This window comes from Triturus cristatus, chromosome 8, assembly GCF_964204655.1.
Source record: "Triturus cristatus chromosome 8, aTriCri1.1, whole genome shotgun sequence".
NCBI lineage: Eukaryota > Metazoa > Chordata > Amphibia > Caudata > Salamandridae > Triturus > Triturus cristatus.
In genome coordinates this window covers 355616499-355642120 of record NC_140591.1, presented here as the reverse complement: position 1 = coordinate 355642120, position 25622 = coordinate 355616499, and the positions used below count along the sequence as shown (strand labels likewise).

Genomic DNA, 25622 nt, shown 5'->3' with positions numbered 1-25622 from the left:
GGTTTGGCGGGGAGGTGGAGACAGGCAATTGTCCTGCCCACAGGAGCCCCTGTGCAGAACTTGGCCCAGACCCCAGGCAGGATGCATGCAAGGTCTTAATTAAATGGGAGAAGCGGTTCTGGATGGGTGGCTACCGGTTGAAGCACATCAGTTAAGACTTCAGTCTTGAAAGCCACAGAGGGCAACTGAAGGTCCAGGGTCTCAGCCGCCCTCCTCAATACCATTACAAATATGGCACCCTCGTCCGCAGCCACAGTAGGAGGAAAGACCAAGCCAGTATCTGGGGGGAGGGGCATGGCCAAACCGAGCTGCAAACTGGCCGCTCACAGAGAGGGTTCTGCCGGCCGAGCCTGCCAATCCACCATTCATCCAAACGCATCTTGCTGATTCTCAATAATAATAAAGGAAGGGAAGCAAGTTAAGCAATTGTGCAGCGCAAAATGCAACATTCCAGAGGATCCGTGACCCCGGATCGCTGATTCCGGGCTAACGTGCTTCTATGGCCTGGTGAGGCCTACTATACGCGGAGCCGAAGACTACGCTGAAGCGCGGATGGTGAAGCGGCCGCTGGCAAAGAACTCCTGCAATCCCAGAGAAACAGCAAATCACCGCAGTGTGGAGCGGAAAGAAAGGTGCCGGAACACCGGCTCTGTAGGAGAAACCACCCCCAGGTGCCGGAAAGAGAAGTGAAACCTCCGCGGCGGACCCGGTGAGTCGCAAGCGCCGCCAGGGCTGGTGTGGGGGCTCGGAATGCTAGGGTAGGGGATCGGCTTTGGGCCACGGCTTTTAAGCTGGAGGCTGCGGGGTTTGTTTCCTGCTCTGGTGGGGGGCGCCTAGCATCCAGCCCGGGCCTGGTCTCGCCTAGCGCTGGACGTCCAAATCATAAGGAGTAGTGGCATCGGGAGGGAGCGGTACGCAAGGAAACGCCCACACTACAGGCCACGAAGAAAGCATAAGAGGCAGCAGCGGGAGGAAAGGCATAGAAAAAAAACCGGCAAACTCTCGAATCCGCTCTGGAAGCGAACACAGAGTGGTACTTACAGTGCCGGTAACAGCACGTAACAGGCAGTGCACCGTCAGAGGCCTGGGGCCTGCATCACCCACAGGCTGGCTCTCAACCATTGCGCATACCCACGAGGCTGAGGAAGACAAAGTGCGCGACATTCAAGACATGAACCCCAGGCATCATAAATAACGGACTAAAGAGCACAGGAGCTTAATGAGACACTGATAAAGGTGTCCAAAGCGTAGGAAGCACATACGACCTAAAGACTTCGCCTCAGAGATACAAGCTTTTGGACACTGCACAACACTGCGAGCCGCAAGCCTGAATAGACAAAGCCACTAACGTGCACATACCGAAGTGTAATCGGGCACAGGGCGCCAGTATAGGGAGAGAACACGGTGAGAAGGCCACGACATGCAAGTGCTAGACTGACCCCCCCCGTATAGATGACCAAGCAGAGGTGCCCCTAGGCCCGGTAAGGTTAAGCGAAGAAACCCCCACGCTGCCACGGTATGGGGAAAACTGATGTGAAGCAACCTAAATTAAAATTTGACAAAAGGGTAACGAGACAACATGAAGGCAGCGTCAAGCAGCCTGCAGAAGCGGTGGGCACCGCTATGGATATCACGCACGAGGAAGATCTGCGCTCTATGCTTAGGGTAGTGCAAGCCAGTCTACAGACAATAGACTCTAAAATTGACTCAATGGCGGCACGCCTAGAAACCACCACGCAGAAAGTCGATAAGCACGAAACCCGATTGGACACACTAGAAACGAGAGTATCAGATACAGATGACCGCCAGACAGAAACGCATGATAAATTATTGCGCATGGACAAAGTACTCCAAGAAATAAAATCAAAGAATGAAAACTTGGAGGCTAGATCCCACCGAAATAACATTCGTGTGATAGGCATCCCAGAATCCACACACATCACAAACATGGAAAAATATGTTGAACAGATGTTTTTAGTGGAGCAAGCACATTGTACATTGGGCCCAAGACCTCCACCAGGCGAACTAGCGCGCCCAATACTTGCCCGTCTCCTGAATTACAGGGATAGGGACTCAGTGCTAGGACTCGCCAGAGAGAAAGACGAGATCCAATATCAGGGGAATACAATAACTATATATCTGGACTTCACACAACAAGTCCAAGCAGCGCGCCGTGAATTCGTACAGGTCAAGAAGCCGTTCGAACAAGCAGACATAAAATACGCACTGCTTTACCCTGCCAATCTGCGGGTGCAAACTGATGGGAAGCCTTTCGTCTTCACGGATGCATACGCTGCGTGCAAGTTTGCCAAACAGGAAAAAAAACGACAAGCGGCGACTCGGGACAGAGCAGTCTCACCCACCGGCAGTATGAGCGATAATGACTGAGGGCACGGGTACAGCCGCAGGACCATCTGATCTAATCCAACGCTGTCTGCTATCACCAATATAGACATAAAAACTCAGACTCATCCCCTCTCACTCAAGAGATACCGGGACACATGTGAAGCACAAGTGACGCACTGCAGCCGTGAATCGGCATGTGAATCAAACAAGACATGACCATTGCAACATTGAAGTTAATCCACATAGCACTCGGCCACCCTATCATACCAGACAGGGGAGTATGTCGGCGACTCCACTCCCCTCAAAGAGAATTCCCATCAACCCTAGGCTCGCTTAGGCTGTTCTGACCAGAGTTGGGTTGGATACGGGGAAGAATGCACAATATAATTGGGGGGTTGGTGTGAGTGAGGGGTGGGTGGGTAGGGGAAGTTTATTGTTCTGATTGTTTGCTCGGCTGCTTGAAACACTGCAAAAGTCTACACGAATCAGGTTCCATTGCGTGCTGCATTCACAAGGGGGCCAGGAGATATAATCAAGGGAGGCCATCGGGGACAGAAATCCGCACAACACACACAACACAAAGGTAACACCCAGAGACAGATGTCCACACTAAAATGTATCACATGGAATACACGCGGTCTCAATGACCATAGGAAATCTAGATTAATACACTTCTACCTCACAAGACACGGGCGGATATCTGCCTACTGCAAGAAACTCATCTAACAGACACGACACGCATGTGGCTCAACTCAACAGATGGGGAGAGATATGGCAGTCCAACTATTCCAACTACTCCTGGGGGGGGCCTTCGGGGGGAGGGTTGACAATATTGGTGCGGAAAGTGATACCATGGCTAACACAACAGTCTGTGCTGGACCCGGAAGGGCGCTACATAATCCTGCACGGTGAATTCTGCGGGCGGCAGATCACAATTGTTAACACATACGGGCATAATACAGATGACCCGGAGTTCTTCCACGAGCTATGGCACGAGTGGGCACGTCACACACACACACACCACCCAGAAACGCTGCACAACATAATTGATGATAATTACCTAGTAGATACATGGCGGGTGATGTATCCCATGCCTCGCGAGGGAAAGTGCATTACCCAACACAGCACGTGGTCTAGAATTGATTTCTGCCTAACCTCAAGAGATGTGCGAAGTTGGACATCTGATATATCACGCCACCCGCGCACTTTCTCCGATCATGCACCTGTAATGATCCAGTTTCTCATCCGCAAGCAATACATATAGCCTTTCACATGGCACCTCCCTTCAAACACATTACTAGACTTCGTGCTCAGAGAAAAGGTCAGGGTCAAGATCACAGAATATTTCGAACTAAACACAGAAAATGTTGAATCACTAAGCATTCTATGGGAGGCATTCAAGGTGGTGATGCGCGGGACCTGCATAGCACCACAATCAGGAGTGCTGAGAGATACAAGACATTGCCTACATAAACTAGAAGGGGAGATAAGGGAGCTAAAACAATAATACTTTCACTCCCCAGGTTTGCTCGCACAGATCAGTCAAATTAACAGCATTTCAAGAAGAGGCAGAGAGGGAAACAACATTTCTGCGTAAATACACACAGGCTAGACAGTATGGAGAGGGAGACAGACCGGGGAAAACATTGGCGAATCTCCCGAGGACCCCAAGAAGGGCCTCTTATATTATAGAACTTAACAACACTGAGCAGACCCCGTCCAGGACCCAGTCAGAAGTGTTAGAGACCATGAAAACCTTTTACTCACAGCTATACACCACATAAACAGACCCAGTAGAGTCAGTTATAACAGAATATCTAGACACGCTAGAACTACTATGGTTAGAGAGGGCTCACCGTGAATACCTCGATAACCCATTCACAGTGGAAGAAGTCAGACAAGTGATTCAAAGCCTCCCGGCTGACAAGGTCCCGGGTGCTGACGGTCTCACAGCAAAATTCTACAAAGAATATGCGGAGATCCTGGCTCCTAAACTCCTGGAGTTATATAAGGAAGCCATGCATGAGGGGATACTACCACAGACAATGAGGGAAGCCATCATAATCACATTATTAAAACCAGGTTAAGACCCCACAAACTGTGACTCCTATCGACCACTCAATTAATTTGGACGCAATTTATTTTGCCTAACTATTGGCCAACGGGCTACAGCCATTGTTGCCAATGATAATAAGACCAGACCAATCTGGGTTCATGCCTGGGCGATCTACATCCCACAATCTTCGAACATTGTTCGAACTGCTGCACTACCTGGCCCCACATGTACCTGCTATAGCTGCGCTTCTGGATGCTAAAAAAGCATTTGATTCTTTGGAATGGAAACTCCTCTTCACCCTGCTGACTCGCCTGGGTCTAAGCCCGGTCTTCATACAACAACTAAAGCTACTGTATACTTTACCCACTGATAGAGTCCGTGTCAATGGACTAATCTCTGAACCTATAACAATTACGCATGGTACACGACAAGGATACCCGCTATCGCCTCTATTGTTTGCTATAGCAATGGAGCCATGAGCAGCTAGGCTTAGGCAACATCACACCAATCGGGGAAACAGCTTTAATACTAGGGGATTGATACATCGTTACTGAAGGTAAGTAACTTGTACTTTGTGGACAGAGCTGCTGTCCTCGAGAGTCTGAAGTCTTTATTGCAGAGGGGGACCAATCCTCACCAAAATCTTGCTGGTCCTTATTGGAGCAGTCGTTTTCTGCATAGCTGCAGGCAGGCCTGTAGGGCCGGGGCCAAGTCAGTTAGGCCTGGAGTCTTCACTGCTGCGACGTCATCGGGATTCCAGTCATCTTTGGTTGTCAAGAACGGCCTTCTAGGCTCAGGGCTGCCCCCTAAATACTGTATTTAGTTTTTTTTTTAGGGATCTCGAGGTAGTAACCAATGGGCTACTGACCTTAGGGTGACTACACCCTCAGTGTGGCTGGGGTGGGGAGGGTGCTATTATCCCTAACTCTGCAAGATGGCGGACACTGAAGAGGGGGCTTCACCTTGCCTCCCCCACCCGAGATGTGGAGTTGGCAGACGTGGGCACACGTGGCTGTTCCAATTTTTCCTGCTGAAAAGGGGGGTAAGACAGGAAGGGGGCCTGCTCCTGACAGCAGGAGAGGCTAGAGGTCGGTTTGCAAAGGCGACAAGGCTTTCGAAGCTCCCCTGCCCCAGATTGCTCTTCCTGACCTGGGGGAGGTGTGAATACCTCTGCCCAGGAATGTTTTTTTTCTGTGCCCTGGTAGCGAAGGCTTCCACCTCAGGTGTCCAGCAATGTGTCTCGTGGTGGCTGGCGGTCACCAGTCAGACACCCACCAGAGGCTGGTTTGGTTCAGGGGCCTCTCGAGAACGGACCCCTGAGTGCCTGTAATAATACAACTAACACTGGAATCAACCCAGGTTTATTGTTTGAAGATGGTGTGTACCAAACATCCCAGTATTCAGTAAAGCCATTATGGTGCTAGGAAACTTGTAGTGACCAGTTTCCAGACCATAAAATCTGTATGGCTTTAGTGGGCATTTATAATATCGAAGAATGACCCTACAGGGCACCCTGCCTTAAGGGTGGCTTTTCAGGGCCTCCTGCATTTCTGGGCAGGCATGTGTAATGTATGTGCTTTTTGCTAAAAGGACACACCCAAACCCTGCACTCCCACTTTGGAGGCAAATATACCATTGCACCTTTTAAATAATACACTTTGAGCAGCACTCCCTAAACACGAGGAAAGGACGCAGCGCTCCCTTTAGGCGAGGCTAGAATACAAATTCAGGTGCATTTAAAATAACACACAAGTTTATTAATGCACGGTAGGCCAAATATATAAGCAAATGCAGATTCCCAAATGTCAAGTGACTAAAATGTACAATTAGAATAAAATGCAGTATATACAAGTAGCAAAGAGTAGAAAATATATACAAAATGGTTAGGAACACCTACCGATTGAATTTGCATCATCCTTGCCAACTCATGTTCCGTGACCTCCACAGCAATATGTCTATTCTGTGGTGAACTTCCACCTGGCCCCCGAAGGCTCCCAGCTTTTAATACCATTACTCAATGTGAGGCAAAGCTTCTAGAAAACCTTGCCCCCTTCTCGTTAGAAAATAACGACCTGGATGTTCCCGTCTGCGTCAAGGCCAAGACGGAGGCTGGCCAAGCTCCCGTTTTTGACTCCGAGGCAGAGTTGTACATTCTCGCATCATCCAGCCTCTATCTTGACGAAGCTCCCACAAGGCCTTCCAGAGTACATTTAACAAAAGCAATCGCTCAGAAAGACCTTGAATGTGAATACCCCAAACAACTTGCAAGCACTGCTGTGCACGCAGAAAAGCAGAAGCAAGGCAAAGCCAGTAATCAAGATGACATGAGGCCATGTCAAAGCCAATAGTAAGACCTTCATAATTCTCACCAATGTACAACACAGTGCACATTTCTGCACAACTGCTTATAGCATCACTTACTTTATCTCTCAATGTACAACACTGAGCACATGTGTACATCACTGCCCACCACACTGCACTTTGAAACCAAAGAGTACATTCCACACCTCGCTCTCCCTCTCACGCTTTCAAATGTACATCCCACACCTTCTATTCTTGGCAAGACTATTCTACTCCGTGACAGCTCCCACTGAAAGACAGCAAGATTACAAGAAAGAAGAGAAGCCGGCATATGCAGGGCCGTTTCATATATCCAGGCTAGGATAAAATAACACACTAAAGTCAATTAAAATGATGGTAGTCGAAGGTCATCATAGGGTGCCAAACCACAAGAGTAGCTCTTTCATTACCCTGTGTGCCATGCAGACACTTCATTTTTAGCTGCATCACCACACGCAGGCTGCAATGGCAGTGGTGCAGGTTGGTGGTGAGAGGACTCTGAGGCTGACCTTATACATGCTGCAGCCCTCAGAGCCCTTACCCTGGCTGCCTTGCCCTTGGTACCATACAAGGGACTTACTGGTAGGCCAGAGTTGTGCCAGTTGTGTAAACAATGGTACAGGTTAGGGAAAAAACATAGGCTCTGGGAAACCTGATTGAAACCCAGGGCACACTCAGTCGAAGTGCACCAGAAATCTGGCAAAAACTGTGTGTGGGGGGGGGTGGGGGGGGGGTGGGGGAGGGGGGGGGGGTTACTGCAACAGAAACCTGTTTCACTACACCTTTTCTCCTACTTATCTATGCATTTCAAATGCATCTTTGGTGGTATTCCTAGTGTCTTATAGACTTCTAGCCATAGATTTCTTACCTTTCAATTATCCCCGGGCATCCGACTGGATTCGGAAATGTTTCGTGTTCAGGACCCCTACGTGCCCGTAGGTGCGTCATTTGGCTGTGTGATGCGCTGAAAGTAACACGTGTGCCTATATAGGCGCCAACTCAGTGCGCACTGACGCAAGTTTTTTTCTTTCCACATCCAAGAGCGGAGATCCAGAGAGAGCTATGCCGAGCTACTTTTTGACTGATTCTTTTTAAAAACATATTTTTATACTTTTCTCGTAAGTTATTTTTGAGATTTTGAGACGTTTCTCCTAGTGTGGCAATGATTTCCACAAGGAAGGGTGGATTCAAGCCCTGCAGAGCCTGTCACTGGCAAAAGTCAGTGACGGACCCACACCTTGTCTGTCTCGGGTACCTTGAGCTTGACCATGACGCCAAGACCTGCGTAGATTGTCGCACTGTGCACTCCAAGGCCTTTAGGAAGTGATCACTCAAGCTCTATGCCGCTTGATGTGCGACGGACCAACCCCCCTCCATTCGAAGTCATCCGATGAGTCAAGGCAGCATTGGCACTTGACACATGGCTCCGTGGTTTAGCTCGCACTTGGGCAGTCTCCGAACCTCCCCAAGTTTCCTGGAAGCTGAGCGACCCCCGCCAAACTTTGAGAATTGTTTGAGGCCATTCACCTCCTATTTGGACAGCCAGCCCCGGCTGGAGTGCTTTTGGGGTCAGGAGGGGGCTCCTATTGGTTCGCCGCCAGCAGGTCTACCCTTTGCACCAGTCGGCCCCTTAGATCCACCCTGGCACCGGTCGTACCACCTTGGTCTTCCCTATCACCTGTCCTACTGTAGATGCTCCCGGCGCTGCTATTGCCCTCCAGCAGTGCCGTCCCAATTCTTATCCCTTACCCTGACACAGAGCCAGAGGTGCGTTGTCCAACAACAACTGGAGCCATTCCCTCCAGGCTGGAGCCTGAGCCCTACTCTTATGGGCTAAGATTTGGGGAAGAATGGAGGGCCACTGGACCATGAAGAATATGAACTGGTGTAAGGAATTGGTGGATGCCAGTGGACTGGACACCTCCCCAGATACTGGATTTTTAAAAAGAAATGTATTGAGGTTTTCTCATACAGTAACAAACGAAAAAAACAAGGCTGCAACGTACACATTACCATCAATATTACAATGACTCTACTCCAGCAGTTTTTCAACAGTGTAAATAATAAATTATCCATTTTTTAGATACACGACTATTTTGTCTATTTTGTCACATTCGCATTTGAACCATACACTTCATCTATGGATATGCAGGGAAGGGGGCTATTGGGGAGGGGGGGGTGGTATCCGCTCCTCCTGTACCACATATTACCTCTATATCTCCTCTCTATGTGCTGAAGCCAGCTAGTGATGGGGCCTATATGTCTTTGGGACTGGATGTGGCCGGTAGTAGTTCCCAGTAGCAGGTCAGTTGGTCCCTGCAGTACTTTTTCCCTTATCCAAGCCTTTATGGAAGGGGGGGTTGTTGCTCCCCAGTGTAATGCCACCTGCCTTTTGGCCATTAGCAATAATAGCGCTGTTAGTTTCCTTGCCGTGGACGGGGTGTCCCGGACATAACCCAGTAGCGCCACCATGGGAGTCCTCAGCATTGTCTGCCCAGTAACTGACTCAATAGGATTGAATACTGCAGTCCAGAAGGTGGCTATAGTTATGCATTCCCACGCTACGTGTATGAAGTTTGCCTCTGGACTTTTGCAGCGGCAACAGGACGCCTCCTCTCTCAACCCCATGCAACATAATTGTGTAGGAGTGCGATACAATTGGTGTATGTACTTAAAGTGAATTAATCGCGATCTATAGTTTCGGGATAGTTGCTCCAGTTGTCCACAGCAGAGCCTCTATTGTTCATCTATGATTTCCTCTCCTATATCCGCCTCCCACATTGTGCGGGATACTGGGACAATAATAGGGGATTCTTTTTGAGTGATAGAGTATATGCGTGTCACCAACTTGCTCGCAGAGCTCACCGTTAGCATGTGTTCTAACGCAGGCAGTGGTGGAGGGGCTGCAGGGAAAGTGGTATATCTAGCTTGGCATGCTGAGCGCAGTTGGTAGTACGCAAGTATATCTAACGCCTCTGGATGTGCTGTGGAGCACATTTGCTGAAGCGACAAAGTTTCCTCCTGGGTATAGGTCTGCACCCGTTACTATCTTATTTATTTGTGCCCTTTGTTTTTTTTTTTAATAAAAGAAACCTTTATTTGACTTCAAAGAGTTGCAGACATGGGCCTACATCCCCTTGGGCCGGCCGCTAATTAGGACGAGACGTGTCATTTCACCGTTGTACAGACTTGTCAATCAAAAGATCCCGTCAGTCCATCAGCACTCCGAGTGAAGGCAGCGGCAGTAGTCGAGTAACAATATTAAATACGATTTCATCTTTCAATTTAAGACTTATAAACATTACACACAAACAAGGCAATAGGCATTGTAAGTATCAGGACGCGTTCCCCGGGGTAGGAAATCAATGATCTGTGGCAGAGGAGGGAGGGGGGTCTGGGAGCAGAGGAAAAGTCAAACTGTAACATACTCATAACATAGCAGATTAGGAATGTTCAGCTAGGGGGACAAAGGAACATCCAATACGATTGCCAGAGGAGGGGCGCAGATGTCTCCGCGATAAGAATTCCACGGACCCCATACCCTAGTCCATTTCCTAGGCGTGCCTCTCGCTACATACACCGTCTTTTCTCTAAACATGCACCAATCCATATTCTCCTTCCACACCGAGACCGTGGGTGACCTCTGGGAACCCTATAACTGTGCGATGTTGCGTTTAGCCACCATATTCCCCAAAGTCGCCCACTGCGTCTGTGCCACATTATAATCATTTGGCTCCCACACGTTCAGCAGACACCTCCTAGCTTCTGGAAACAGAGCAACATGAGTGACCTCTTCCATTACAGCATGCACCCGACTCCAAAAGCGAGCCACCTCGGGGCATTCCCATTGGATGTGAAGGAAAGTACCCAGCAAACCACAGCCACGCTTACACAATCCATCCACGGAAAAACCCATGCGCATCAGGCGGGGTCCAGTGACATACACTCTATGGAGTATCTTTAGTTGTACGAACCGAAGGCGGGCCGGAATTGCCACCTCCCTCGGGGAGGCTATTGCCGATACCCAGTCCTCATCATCTAATTCCAAACCGTCAGCCACCCAGACCTCCCTCAAGTGGGTCAACAGGTCCGCCCGTTCGTTGATAAACTTTTTATAAATCAAGGAGATTGTGCTGTCAGGCACGTAGCCATCGAGCACCCTGTCCTCCAGTGGGGAATTTTCCGGGATAGCAGTAGCATCAGGGAAAACCGAGCACAACGCATGACGGACCTGAGCATACCGGAAGTACTCCCTGTTGTTCAGCTTATATTCCGCTTTCAGCATTTCAAACGTTTTAAACTTCCCTTTCACCCAAAAATCACTCACCTATTTGTGCCCTTTGTTGAGTAGTCCTGTCCTTCAGCGGAGGGATCAATGGATTATTGTCTAAGGGCATAGCCTGTGCATGTTCGCCTGTTTTCAAATTCCGTGCCAAGCCCACCTCAGCGCTTCTGTGGTGTCTCTCGTCACATGGGCGTTTGTATCTTTGATATAGCGCCGCGTTTAAGGGAAGGGGTGCAGCTCTATGGCCACATGTGGTTGGAACGGTATTGGGTACTGCCAAAATTGCAAGTATTGGGCCTGTGCACTATAAGCATACAGTGTGAAATCTGGTGCTCCAAGTCCCCCTTGCTCCAAAGGTAACAGGAGTATTTCCCAAGCTATCCTGGGCTGTTGGCCAGCCCACACTAACTCGATCATATTTGACTTGAGAGGCTTGAAGAAATGTGCGGGTAGTGGAATGCTAGCAAAGAAGTATAACAGTTTTGGCAGGATGATCATCTTAGTGATGGCTATGCGGCCCGCCCGGGATATCGGTAGATGTTTCCACCTCTTTATCTTGTCTTCTAGCCAGTCTATCGTTCTGCCATAATTCGCAGACCATATTTCGTGCATATTACTGCTAATCCAAATCCCTAGGTATCTAATCGAACCATCAGCCCAGGAGATGCGGTATTCAGTGCTGAAAGTGTGCGTTCCTGTGGTTAGGGGGAGAATAGTGGATTTTTCCCAGTTTACTTGAATACCTGAGAGGCCTCCATATTTCGCACCAGTTCCCTGGTAACTCTCAAAGTTCGCCGCCGGGTCAGTTAGATAGAGGGTGATATCGTCCGCATAGATGGACACAATCTGGTAGAGAGGATTCTAGCTGCAGACTCCTCAGTTTTCTTCGTAGAACTTTTCCGCGCCACAACGCGGAGCCATCACAAACAAAACCGTTTTAGTGAAACAGAAAGGGAAGAAGCGAATGGTGAGTAACAGCACCATTAGGGACTGTGCCAGGCACTGCGTAACGGAAGTCATGGAAAGGAAAGAACAGAGCACCGCTCTGAGGAGCAACCCCGCACAACAGAGGCAATATCCCCTCTGGAGACAGAAAAACATGTGAAAAATGTCGGGCAGACAACAGAAGTCTGCAACCCCAATCTATAACAGTGAAGGGCAACAAGTCTAGAACAGAGGAGGAACGACAATTTATCCTAAGAAAACATCAAGGAGTGTTGTATTCCCTGTAAAGAACTAAAGGCCGAGGCACAGCCAAGGCACTCCAACCCAGTGGACTGCAGAGGAGTAAGACACACCAAGCAATGAAAAAGGGAGAAGATTATAAGGAGGCCCCACACTGGAAAACCAGGGTGTAGGGATGCAGAAGTAAACATGAACCTACCATCCAATCAACAGAAAAGAAGGAGTGGAACCAATAAACAGAACTATGCATCCTGCCAGGGAGGAAATGAAAGAGGGCATCCGCAGAAGACAAAGCTACCCGGAGGGGGGGCGAGTGCCAAAGACCAGCTGAAAGGTCCTCGCAGAACGGAGAGGAAGGGCGGGTTGTGAAGGAATCTGCAGCTAGAATCGTCTCTACCAGATACATCAATACCGAAGGTAAGTAACTTGACCATCTGATAGAGGCTACTAGCCGCAGATTCCTTAACGTAGAATAGATACCCTAGCCATACCCAGAGGGGAGGAGGGTCTGCGAGAGAACCTCACCAGCTTGGAAGAACAGAGCCCCAACAGGGGATGTGTCATGGGGACAGCCCAGCCCCCACCAAGCAGAACAAGGAGAAGGGAAGGCCAGGATACCACAAGGCTACCCGGGGGGGCAAAGGACGTCCGCCAGAAAACCCGGAGGGACAGACGGCACCAAGAGAGTACCAGAGGAAGAAAAGAACCACCCGCAATATCCAAGGAGAAGAGGTGGAACGGGGGCAGAGCCCGCCTCAGGAGAACACACACAGCGAAGGGGACAGCAGAACAGGCATCAGACCCAAGGCAGGGGACAAGGCAGGAACGGCTCCACAGCCAATAAGCGCATATGTGAGAAGGAAAACACGGTTGCGCAAAGCTCCAGCAAAGCAAGGGACAGGAGCACACAAGTACACACCGGGGCCCACAGACGTGGACAATAACAGCCAGGCGTGCGCAGCAGGCCGCTGGTAAATACTATGAAGTAGTGTACCCAGAACAGCCGAGCGCCAGACGAAGACAGAGGCAAGGGCACCCCAGAACAAGCCCCAGAGGACCATCCCAAAGGCCCAACCCGGCCCACGAATTGAAGTGGGGCTGGCCAGGAGATAAAGAGGAGAAGAACCAGAACACAGGAGAACACTAGGAAACAAAACCTAGCTCCCCTGGAACACAAGGCAGAGGACCAGGTCGAAACGACAGAAAATAAGGTGGAGACCCCAAGAGACGACGCCGTAGACGGCACGACAAAAGTTGTGCTGTCGACCCAGCAGCTGAAGAGGGAAGGCACAATGCACAGAAGCAGACATCCCGCAGGAACAAGGGCAAAAGGTACGACAGGCAATCCCTACAGAAGAAGGGTAGAAGCACCATCGGATACTGAGCGGGACAGAACCCAGAGCAGCACAAGCTGCGCCAAGGCAGAAGAGAAAAAGAGACCGCACCAAGCGGCATACAGTGATGCCAGGAAATGCGAGGAACCCGAAAGGGTATCCACACCCGCCCAGCGGAGGATAGAGCTATACAATAGCCAACAAGTACCCCACCTAGGGTATGACATGTCCCAAAACAAACCCGGGGAACACCTCTTAGGGAAACCCGCAGCAGAGGCCAAGAACAGAAAAGGCCTGTAGATATAACCACAGGCGGCTTACCAATCAGCCAAAAATCACACAAAAGTCGAAGGGCTGTACTAGCAGCCAAAGTACAGAGGGGCCAACGTAAGGATCCCAAAGGCATTCCAAGTCACACACAGCACACAGACGGGCCAACCGAACACTAGGCCCAACGAGAAAGGTGGGAGAAACACCTCCCATAAGACACCCGAGGACCGACAATCCGAAGCTAACGGAGGGGGGAGGAGGGGGGAGCCCCGCAAGAAGGCGCTGGGCATGGGTGTTAAACAAAAGAACCCCATCAAAGGGAACATCAACAAGACGCTCCCGAATATTCTCCGGAAAGACGCTATCCCGCAACCAAGCATGGCTGCGGAGGGCCACAGAACTCGCCATAGCAGGGGCGAGAGAATCAGAGACATCCAAGGCCGAACGGAGAATAAATGCAGCTAACTCCCGACCATCCAGCACACGGTGCCCCAGATCAGCACGAGGGAAGTGTGAGACAAAAGGGACTCCATGGAATCCCACAGGTCGGAGGTAGCCCTGGCCAACACACAAAGTGTGTTGAGCGCGCTCAGAGCAGCACTAGTGGAAGCGAAAATGTTACGCCCCCAGGAGTCCAACCACCGGGCCTCCCGTGACGGAGGGAGCAACACTGAAGGCAAGGAAGGAAAAGCAGTCTGCAGGACAGGGCCCTGGGCAGAGGGGTGGGAAAGAAGGCAGACTGGGCCGTGCGGAGCAGGACGGTGGCAGTGGAGGAGCGGCTGAGGCACCGGAACCCCTGTAGCAGGACGCCCCCAGAAGAGAGTCGTGGAGCGAAGCTTCAAATGGAAGAAGCGGCTCACCTCCACCAGAGCCCTGGTGAAGAACCTCCAACAAGTGGTCCGTCGGGAGATGAGTGACCGGGTTAATGTGCAAAATGCCGGCGGCCGTGGTGATGGCCCAGACAAAGGCCGCACTCGCCTCCTAGGGCGTCGTGGGGAAGACAGCAACTCTTCCGTGGGCGAAGGCTGCGAACTAAGCCGCCCATCCCCGTGCCCTGCTGGAAGAAGAAACGGCCAGCTCCTGTGGGATGGAAAACCCATGGACGAGTGAGGGGCCTGAGGGGTCTCCGGAGAAGGTGGAGAAGCCGGCGGGGCAACCAACTGCAAGGAGCTGAGACGGCGTAGAACCCGCCCTGGAGGCCACCGGGGAAAAGGCAACGATGCGGCGTCCAGTCTCCGGTGAAGAGGAGACAAGTAGACGACAATCCTCCGGAGAGAAAGGGACATCCGGAGAAGAGTCGACGATCCGACGTTGGGACGGTGCCGGGGAGTCCGCTATGGGCACCAGCGCAGCCTTGATCGGAGCCGAAGTGTCCACCAGGGGTGCCGAGTCGTCCTCCACCACCACATGCCTCAGAGGAGAAAGGGGCGGGGTCGGCGTCAAAGCGGCCAATGAACGGCACCGAAAAGGCGCCGGCTCGACCTCCGACGAGGCAGCCGCCTGCACAGAGGACTGAGAGGGACTCAGGGAGTTGCCCCGAGTCTCGACCTCCACCCGTGGCGCCGCCAGGGCCGTGGAGGAAAGCCGCTGGCGCCGGAAGGGCGTCGGCTCGGCCTCTGGTAAGACAGCCACCTGCCCAGAGGACTGAGGGGGACTCAGGGACGAGCCAGGAGTCCCGGCCTCCTGCAACACCACAGGGAACCTCGTGGCGTTTTGCGGTGAGGCGGGGACGCCATGGGTCGAAGAGGGGAACCCGGTAGGGCCGCACCTAGACGACACCTCCAAAACCTGAAGCCGAACTCATCGAGGCGAGGGATCCGCGGACGTCCCAGGGAGAGGAGGGGAGCCCAAAGAAGCCTGCAGAGCCGTAGCGTAGGCCCTCATTTGGGCCCGTGTCGCCCCAATGCAACGGCATTGAAACGGCGGATCGGGTGGCGACGGGTGAGGGCACACATCCCGAGAGGAACCAGCGCCCTCCGCCGAGTGAGGACATGGCCTCGGCGGCAAGCTGCCGGACTTACCGACGGGCGAGCGACGCCCATGGGGCCTCGGCGAAAGACTACGCCGCAACCGGAATCGGCGACTTCTGGACCCTTCCGGGGATGGGCGCTGTGACGAGACCGATCAGGACAAGCGGGCCGAAAGCAATTTCATCCGGCATGAGATGCTGACAAGCTGCGCAGTCCATCAAATCATGGTGCTCGCCCAAACACCACATACAAAGTGAGGGTCCATCGCCGACATCTGACGCGAACAGGAAACCACACGTCTTGAAACCCGAAGGCATTGCACACTGTTCCCCAACGCAAAGGCGTTAAAAGAGGCCTGACAACAGGCCAAGGGAACACACTCCGGATCCGCATTGCAAGTGGAAAAGAAGGAAACTGACGTCAGCGCGCTGGGGTGGGGCTTATGTGACCTCGCTGACGTCACGTCCGCGGACGACGTCAGGGCGGAGTCACGAGGTGACGTCACCCGGCGCGCAGAGATGCTGTGGGAGAAAAAAAATTACGGATCCAGTCTCACGCCTGGGGATAATTCTACGTTAAGGAATCTGCGGCAAGTAGTCTCTATCAGATAGAACATCCAGCCCCTGCAGGACCAACAAACCCTGCTCCAGGACTTACCTCTGCACCCATGGTCCACGACCGGTGTCCCAAGGGTCCATCCTTCCTGAAGTGGTCCCCTAGTGGTTCTGACCTCCAAACCATAGAGGGGTGTTGCCTCCAAGGTTCCGTGTCGACGTCTGCAGCCTCTTCACGATTACCATTCCCCCCTCCCACTGTGACCGGATCGGTAAGCAGATTCCAGACGTCAAAAGGAACCCCTGCAGTCTGGAGACCCTGTGTCCAGTGACCCGATCCTGATGTGTCGTGACATCGAGGCACATCTCTACTGTCCTGCCCAGCTGTTGGTTCCTCCTGGAAGACTTCCTGGACCGAGCTTGCAGCCGAAATAGGAAAGTATGGGGGCTCCCGACCCCTCCTAAACACCCTGCACCCGGCAGCCTCTGTGCCGCTGGAGGTGTGGACTTGGTGCTAACTTGAGACCCCCTTTTGCCCTCACGTTAACCCTAGGAGCTTGCCTCCCAAGACAGAGTGGCCTGCCCAGTAGCAGCCCCCAACCGAGATGCCCCAAAGCCCCATTGGCTTGGCAACCTGCACTTTGCACCCAGTCACCCTAGTGCCACTGGTGGTGCCACTTAAGTGCCAACCTGAACCTTGGTTCTACCCCCAAAAACCCCATACCGAAAACAGCTTACTTAGCCATAAACCTAACACTTCAATTTCCTCCATAAGATTGTATGGTGAGCTTGCTCTGAAAAATCTTCTAAGTGTTGAACGGTCTTGTACTGCAACAAAGGTAACTTTGTGTGTTTAACAGTTAGTAGTTTTCTTGTTTGACATCAAACAAGCTACTAAGTAATCTGAAAGTAATTTCAAGTGTTTTTGAACAGCTTACAAGCCATTTTCTCAACTGCAAAACTAATCTGTATGTTCCTTCAAAACCAATGCTCACTATATTTTGAAAAGTAACATTGTTTGAAAAGCTTAACTTACCTGCTACTAAGTAAATCTTGGTTCTAGAAATAAAACTACGCAATAGCAACTTGTTATACAAACAATTGGACTGGATTCAGTCTTTTGAGTGTGTGCCATCCTTTCTTGCCCGAGCGTGTACAACAAATCCTTACCACTACCCTCTGATAAGCCTGACTGCTTAACCACACTAACACAAAAGAGAGTATTATCTACTTTAGCCTCTGCCATACCTCTGAAGATCCACTGGCCTCTGTGCACACTATACCTTAGATTGTACCTTACTTATGTATAGTATATACAGAGCCAGCTTCCCACAAAAGGTGCCTGAAAATATGAAATTGATGTGTGTTAAACGACTACTGCTGTTGCATTGAATCTGTAGTCACAGGACACAATTAATTTTTATTTGTTTTACCAGATTATCCATTTCCAAAGTATGAGCTGCATGTACCAATCAAAGATGAGAATAATAATTAAAATGATACAAGCGTGGGGGCGTGCCCTGAGGCGTCAAGATGGTGGTCGCACTGTAAGAGTGCTCCGGACCCCCTCCGTCATCCGCCTGGCATCTGCCGCCATCAGCTGCCATCCTTCCAACACCACCACCACGCGTAAAGCGCCACGGACCTCTTGGGCTGCTCGCTGAGCTGTTTTGGTGGCGTTTTGACCCCCTGCGGGCCCAGCTCTGACCGAGACTACGCTGCGCGCCAACATGGCGGTCCGTTGGTGGGCCGATCCGGAGCAGTGTGGGTTTCATTGATCGTCCCCCCCCCCCCCCCCCCGTGGCGCTGAGAGTGGCAAACCTCACCTGCGGACCGGTGGTGCAGTCGAGACCGGAGCGGGTCGAGGTGCACTGGTGGTGGTTCCGGGCTGGGGCTGCTCTGCCACCGGAGGACGCGGGCCTCTGGTGCGGCTGGCCCTGGACGCTGCTACTGGAGGAAGACCAGCTCCCCCTGCACCCTTCACCGGTGAGTCGCAACGTGTGGGGGGTTGCTGTCATCAGCTGCCGCGACCGGGCAGCGGTGTGGAGCGGTGGGCGACGCGCCTGTGGCTTGCTGTGGTGCCTGGGGCAGAGTCTGATCTGAGGGGCCTGGGGCGCCAGCGCTGCGATCCTGCTCGGCCGCCAAGTCGGGCGGCGGAGTGCTGCAAGGGGTGAGCCTCGGGGCCTGATCTGGCTCGGAGTGCGTGGTCTGCCGGCGGCGGGAACTCCTCCGGCCGGTGTGGGCCTGCTGGGGGCGCGGCCTTCTGTCCCTGGGCCGGACCTTGCCCTAAGGTCCATCCACCCGTGGTCCACGAAAGGCAACGGACACCGCCTGGTCAGGCTGACGTGCTGGGGCAGCCCGGCCCTATCGGTCTGCTATCGCCCTGCTCCGGGCCTGGGGTGTGGGGGGGCCGATAACCCACTGATGGCCGGAGGAGACGGCGCCCTGTTACCCTGACGGTGGTGGGGGAACCGGCCATCATATCAGGTGGCGGGGCGAGGAGGTGGCCAGCTGCCTCGCCCCCCCCCCGCCGGCACTATAATCCTTCCCACCATTGCTGGCCCTGGGCCTGCTAGTCGGAGTGGCTGCCGAAGGAGTGCCTGTTTGTTCCCTGAATGTTGGAGATCGCACGAGGTGCCTGCCCCTGCCGCGGTTGTCGGATCTGGGCCAGCTCCTGCTGGTCGCCGCGGCCTTGCCTCATCGTGACACCTGGGCCTGAAACCACCCGTGGGACGGGGTGGGGATCGGCCATCATTTCAGGTGGCAGTGCGGGGGTGAGGCATTGGCGCCTCCGCTCCCCCACCTCTGACTCCCGGTGTGAGGGTTGCGCTGGAAGGCTGCTACTGCGACTAACAACCTAGCTGTTTCATCCGGCCCCGTCCGGCAATAGACACCCAAGCCTGAGCATTGATAGCTTGGGTGTCGGTGGTCCCCTCCCTCTCCCGCCTTCTGCGGGCCCTACTGCCAGTATCTGCTTCCTACCCTTAGTGACGATGGTCAGAACCCGCGCCCCGCCGACCACTGTTCCCCCGACTCAAACTAAAATAGACCAGTTCACCACGGCGGAGCGGGATTCAGGCGGGGGAGCCTCTGCCGCGCTGGAGTGACCTCTCCACCATCCTCCAGGCGATCAGCACGTCGCAGGCCTCTGTGGAAAGTAAGATTGGCGAGGTGAGGGTGGATGGGTCTCTCATTCGCCAAGACCTGTGCAACTCTACGGTACGCATCACGGAGGCGGAATCACGTATTTCCACCGTAGAAGAAGACATTGGCCAACTCAAGACTCAGGTGGCCCGCCTCCAAACCCAGACCTCCGAGCTCCACCGAAGGGCAGAAGATGCCGAAAATAGATCGAGGAGGAACAACCTGCGCCTTCTTGGATTTCCTGAGGGCGTGGAGCAGGGTCACGCCGACACGTTTGTAGAGACCTGGGTGCGTTCATGGATGCCCAAGGAGGACCTTTCACCCTGGTTTGCTGTGGAGCGGGTCCATCGCTCCTTGGCTCCCAAACCACCGCCTGGAGCTCCCGCCCGTCCCATAATCCTGAGGGTAATGAATTTGAGACAGGGACGCTATCCTCAAAGCGGCCAGGGTACATGGTCCCCTGCAGTTCCATAACAATAGAATCATGGTCTTCCCGGATTACTCCGAAGGGGTGCAGACACAGCGCCGATCCTATGATGACGTCAAACTGAAGCTCCGCTCCATGGGCCTCCGCTACGGTCTCCTCTTCCCTGCCCGGCTCAAGGTCATCTTCCAGGACAAGACCTTTTTCTTGGACAGTCCCCAAGCGGCCTGGAACTGGCTCACGGAGGAACGGCCTCTGCGACAGGAGCCGAATCCCTCTCCCGTCCAGCGGGGTCCCTCACAGCTGTGCCCGGCCCAGACTAAGCCCCAGAGACGCCAGACCAGGTCCCGCAAGAAAAATGACCGTCGGAGGGCAAAATCTCGATCACCGGGTGCGTCCTCTGCACCTCCCATCCCCCGCATCGGAGGTCCGCCTCACCCAGCCCGTCTGCCCCTCTGATCGACCTGAGCAGTCTCCCTGCGCCCTCCAACACTATGCGACACGCTGTGTCGGACTCTGACCTGTCTCGGAGCCCTGAGATCCGTAGGTCCGCCACCGACGAGAACGATTGAGGGGGGCCACGCAATGGGGACTCTGTTCTCGCCTCCTGTCAGCTTCTACAGAGACACTTGTCTCTGAACTTTTGCAGTGGGGAGGTTCTGCTTTAATGTTGTGGCGGCGGCATTTCAGGTGGTGGTGGTGGTGGCGGCATTTCAGGTGGTGGTGGTGGCGGCATTTCAGGTGGTGGTGGTGGTGGCGGCGGCATTTCAGGTGGTGGTGGTGGTGGCGGTGGCGGCGGCGGCATTTCAGGTGGTGGTGGTGGTGGCGGTGGCGGCGGCGGCATTTCAGGTGGTGGTGGTGGTGGCGGCGGCGGCATTTCAGGTGGTGGTGGTGGTGGCGGTGGCGGCGGCGGCATTTCAGGTGGTGGTGGTGGTGGCGGTGGCGGCGGCGGCATTTCAGGTGGTGGTGGTGGTGGCGGTGGCGGCGGCGGCATTTCAGGTGGTGGTGGTGGTGGTGGTGGCGGCATTTCAGGCGGCGGTGGCGGTGGCGGTGGCGGTGGTGGCGGCAGTGGCGGTGGCGGTGGCGGTGGTGGCGGCAGTGGCGGTGGCGGTGGCGGTGGCGGTGGCGGTGGCGGTGGCGGTGGTGGCGGCAGTGGCGGTGGCGGTGGCGGCATTTCAGGTGGTGGTGGTGGTGGTGGTGGCGGCGGCGGCATTTCAGGTGGTGGTGGTGGTGGTGGTGGCGGCGGCATTTCAGGTGGTGGTGGTGGCATTTCAGGTGGTGGTGGTGGTGGCGGCATTTCAGGCGGTGGCGGTGGCGGTGGTCTGCAGCCCTCGCGTGACACAACAGGTACTCCCTCGGCTCCCCGCCTAGCCTCTGCAAGACGCCTTTCTCATTGGTCCTCTGCCCTGGGTCTCTGCGATGCCTGGACGGTGTGGCACCCTCGCAAGGAACAATACACCCACACTTCGGCAGCCCACCACACCCACTCTCGTATTGACCTATTCCTCCTGCCAGCCACGGACTGTCAACTGCTGTCCAGGGTCGCTATACTACCCAGGGGTATCTCGGATCACTCCCCAGTTTCCCTCAGCATTGGGACCTCCGCCCATGGTGCCTGCCCGGTTTGGCGAATGAACGCCTGGTTCCTGGAGGACGCGGACTTTGTGTCCTCCCTCGGGCAGGAACTGCAGCTTTATTTCTCTACTAATATGGGGTCTGTCTCCTCACCGGGAACGCTATGGGAGGCGGGAAAGGCGGTGGTGCGAGGTGTTGCTAGAGGCCTGATCCACTCGAAACGTGTGGAACTCTACACGAAACGTGTGGAACAATCAGCCCGACTCGTGAGGCTAGAGGCCCAGGCGGCCCAACTGGAAGGAGCCCAGGCCACCGACGACAGGGAAGATTCCGCTCGGCAACTCACACGTCTCCGTGAAGAGAGCTCTCAAATCTCGCTGGAATCTGCCAAGATGCTATGGCGATCTTCGGTGGCGCGCATATACGGATGGGGCGATAAATACTGTAAATTGCTCCATAATTTGGTGTCTTACCCCAGAGCTACCCGTATCATTCCGGAGATTCGGGCCGAGACCAGGGCTCACCAGGTCATGTCTCAAGCCATCGGACAAACCTTTGCTAGATACTACGCGACCTTATATGCGGTCCGGCCTCCTCAGACCTCCTTGGTGGACTTATTGGCAGAGACTGAAACCCATCTGCCCTGCCTCTCCCGGGCAGCCTCAGAGGCCCTGGACCTCCCAGTTACCCCGGAGGAAATACACAGGGCTATCTCACTGTTGCATTACAGCAAAACGCCTGGGCCGGACGGCGACCCGCAAGAATTGGTCCCACATTTAATGGCCCTGTTCAAGCACGTAGTGGAAGAGGGATTCTTCCCACCCGAAACCGACGTGACCACCATTGTCGTTCTCCCCAAGACACACCCTCCCTTGACTGTGCGGATTATCGCCCTATCTCCCTCATCAATACTGAGGTCAAAATATTCGCCACCGTGGTGGGCCAACGGCTCCGGCCCCACCTGCACGACCTGGTCCATCCGGACCAGTGCGGATTTATGCCTGGCTGGGGGTACCCGGCACTGCATACGCCGCCTCCATCTTGCCCTCGCCCACCCCCATCGCCTCACCCCATACCTGGCATTGCTTTTTATAGACTTTGAAAAGGCATTTGACACAGTGGATTGGGGTTACCTCGGTGATGTGCTAGAGAGGATGGGTTTCGGCCCCCCCTTCCGGCGCCTTATCCGGATCCTCTACTCTCAACCCAGGGCACGGGTCCTCATTAATGGAGTGCTGTCCGAGGCATTTCCCATCCAGAGGGGTACCCGCCAGGGCTGGCCACTTTCGCCGCTATTATTCGCTTTGGCGATGGAGCCCTTGGCTTCTCTCGTCCGTCAAGACTCCCTCATTCGCGGCTGGTCCTGGGATCCGAGTCACACTGACAAGATAGCCCTGTACGCCGATGATGTCCTTTTGTTCTTGGCGGACCCGGAGAACTCTGGTCCGCGCTGCCTAGACGCCCTTTCTGCGTTCGAACGGGTCTTCGGCCTTCGGCTCAACCCGGCGAAATCCACACTGGTCCCTCTACACCCATCCTGGGCATGCTTTGATTTGCAAACGAATATTCCCTTACGCAAGCAGTCCTTTAAGTACCTGGGTATATGGGTCGCCCTCCTTCCGGAGCTCGAGTGGGCCCGGAATATTGAGCCCCTGGTCGCCAGAGCCAAGGCGGATCTTAGGAAGTGGCAATCCCTTCCTCTCAACCCCTTAGGCCGCAGTGCCCTTTTTAAAATGATGGTCCTCCCCCGTTTTTTGTATATTCTGCAAAACACAACCGCTCAGCTCCCGAGCAGTTGGTTCCGGGAGATGGACAGTGTCCTCATTAGTTTTTTGTGGGGTAACAAGAGGCTGCGAATGTCCCTAGCACACGGTCGCATTCCTCCCGATGACAGGGGCATGGGGGGTCACTAACCTCCACCTCTACTACCTAGCCACAAGGCTTATTGTGATCCACGACTGGTTCAAGGGCGGCTGGTCCGACCCGGCGTACCAGGTGGAACTTAGAACCCTGGAATTTACACAGATCCAGGCGTTCATGGCCTGGCGCATGGCCTTGCGCCACGTACAATAGGACCAGAAACTCACCAGGCAGACGCCCCTGTGCAGCAGAGCATGGTTGAGGGAGGTCTCTTCCCTCCGAGACTTCCGGCAGTGGGACCTCGTGGGGATCTCGCTTTTAGGGGACATATGGGTGGAGGACCACATCACAACTTTTGCAGACCTGCAGCAGCGCCACTCTCTCCTTCCCTCACAATTTTACAAATACCTCCAACTTAGACACGCCCTCCAGGCACACATCCCCGCTCCCACTGTCTTTCCAGAATTTAGCCCCTTGGAGGCCCAGGTGATGATGGGGAACCTTGGCAAGGGAGGGGTGTCGCGGATTTACCGATCCCTGGTCAATAATGGTCCCACATCTCTCGTCCGACTCCGCGCCCGGTGGGAGGGGTGGTTGGGCCCCCTGGAGGAGGCGGACAAGAGAGATGCCCTTATGGCACCCAAGACCCTGACAACCTCCTCCAAACTCCGTCTCACTTAACTCTACTTCCTCCATACGGCTTACCTCACTCCAGCACGTTTATCTAGAGCTAATATGCGGCCCTCCCCAGCATGCGCGCGTTGTTCCCACGCCTCTGCAGACTTCTTTCACGTGGTCTGGCAATGCCCTGTTATTGAGCCATTTTGGAGGGGAGTGGTATTGGAGCTCACGTGCGCCCTGGGCTGGGAGGTTTCCCACGATCCGTTGCGCCTGCTGCTGGGGGTGCTGGATAGCCTCGATGGGTCCTGGGCAGATAAACGCTTGCTGGGAACGACGGTGGCAGTAACGAAGCGTGACATTGCCACACTATGGTCCCAAGCCAAACCACCCACTGTACGGCGGTGAAGGCGGGGAGTGGATTGGTGTGGAGCCCAGCAGGAGCCCCTCTTTGAGGCCAGAGGTTGCCCCGAACTGTTTGGTAAAATATGGGGTAAATGGTTCAACCTACTCCCCCCATAAGGGGTCCGAATGTGTAGGAGAAAATACCTGCAATGACATAATGGTCTATCCACTTCATCAGTGTCCTAGGAGCCTCAGTCATTTTATCCTGATTGTATTTCACACGATTAATGTGTTGATTTGCTTCCGATGTAGTTTTGTGTTGGCAATGAAAATGCAAAATGCAATAAAGTTCATTATCAAAAAAAAAATTATACAAACGTAAATCAATGTCTTTACAGTACATTTGAGAAATATTCTTCTAAAGATCCATTCTTTTAACTTACCGGTCATCAATACTGTTCTGGTAATATATATGAAGGAGCTTGTCCTTAATCCAGTTAATTTGCTTTGCTGCTTCTTTTCCTGCTTCTGCTTGCAAGGAATATTTCTTATAGATTTGAGCAAGCCCCATCATGGCTTCTTTTCTCACCCTCCACTTTAACAAACAAAGAAAAGTGGTTGTCAAACTACGTGCCTTTGGCCTATCATTCATACTGCAATGAAGATTACAGTGTACCTAGACACCATTCCAAATAACAATGTAGCCAAAGCAAAAGAGACTACTAGTCAATGAACGTCATCTACACATTATCTTATGATGTTAAATTATACTTTTAAATTGACCTTAAACGCCAAGAACTATTTCAACCAATAAAGGAAGACTAAATTTAAAAAAAGATTGTGCTGAAATAGCAATTTGTTGGAGCAGGTTAAGTCAGTAAAAAGAAGAACAAGCATTTGCAATGCAATAGGTCTCGCAGTTGTTAAGAGTTTGAGCTATTGGCACTGTAAATGGCAATGCCTTTTATTTATGTGTGGGTTTTTAAAACATAAATAAAAGGCATTGTCATTTACAATGCCAATAGCTCAAACTCGTATAAATGCGAGACCTATTGCATTGCAAATGCTTGTTTTTTCTGTTATTTCTGTTGCAGTGATTTTTTTGTTGTTGTTAGTTTTGTGCATGAGGATGTTGTTTTTGAAGCAATGGTGTTGGTACAATTTCTTGGGAGGAGGAGAAGGGACGATGTTTGTTTCCCTGACAGGGGGTCCTTTACCCGACCAAGGAAGTCATCTTAGAATATGTAATGAGATTTAAACAGTAATCCGTTGGTGGGGTCCTGCGGGGATGGGATGGGGGTGTGAGGTAGGGGCTC

The 25622-nt window shown here is 53.1% G+C and overlaps 1 protein-coding gene across 2 annotated transcripts in view; it reads right to left on the bottom strand.

The window, feature by feature from the left end:
- PDS5B (PDS5 cohesin associated factor B) overlaps positions 1–25622 on the bottom strand; it is an 802561-nt gene that overhangs the window by 556553 nt on the left and 220386 nt on the right. For both annotated transcript variants that reach the window (XM_085621687.1, XM_085621686.1), the window contains exon 12: positions 24750–24901. In XM_085621687.1, the coding sequence (XP_085477813.1) occupies positions 24750–24901 (152 nt within the window). The remainder of the gene's footprint in view (positions 1–24749; positions 24902–25622) is intronic.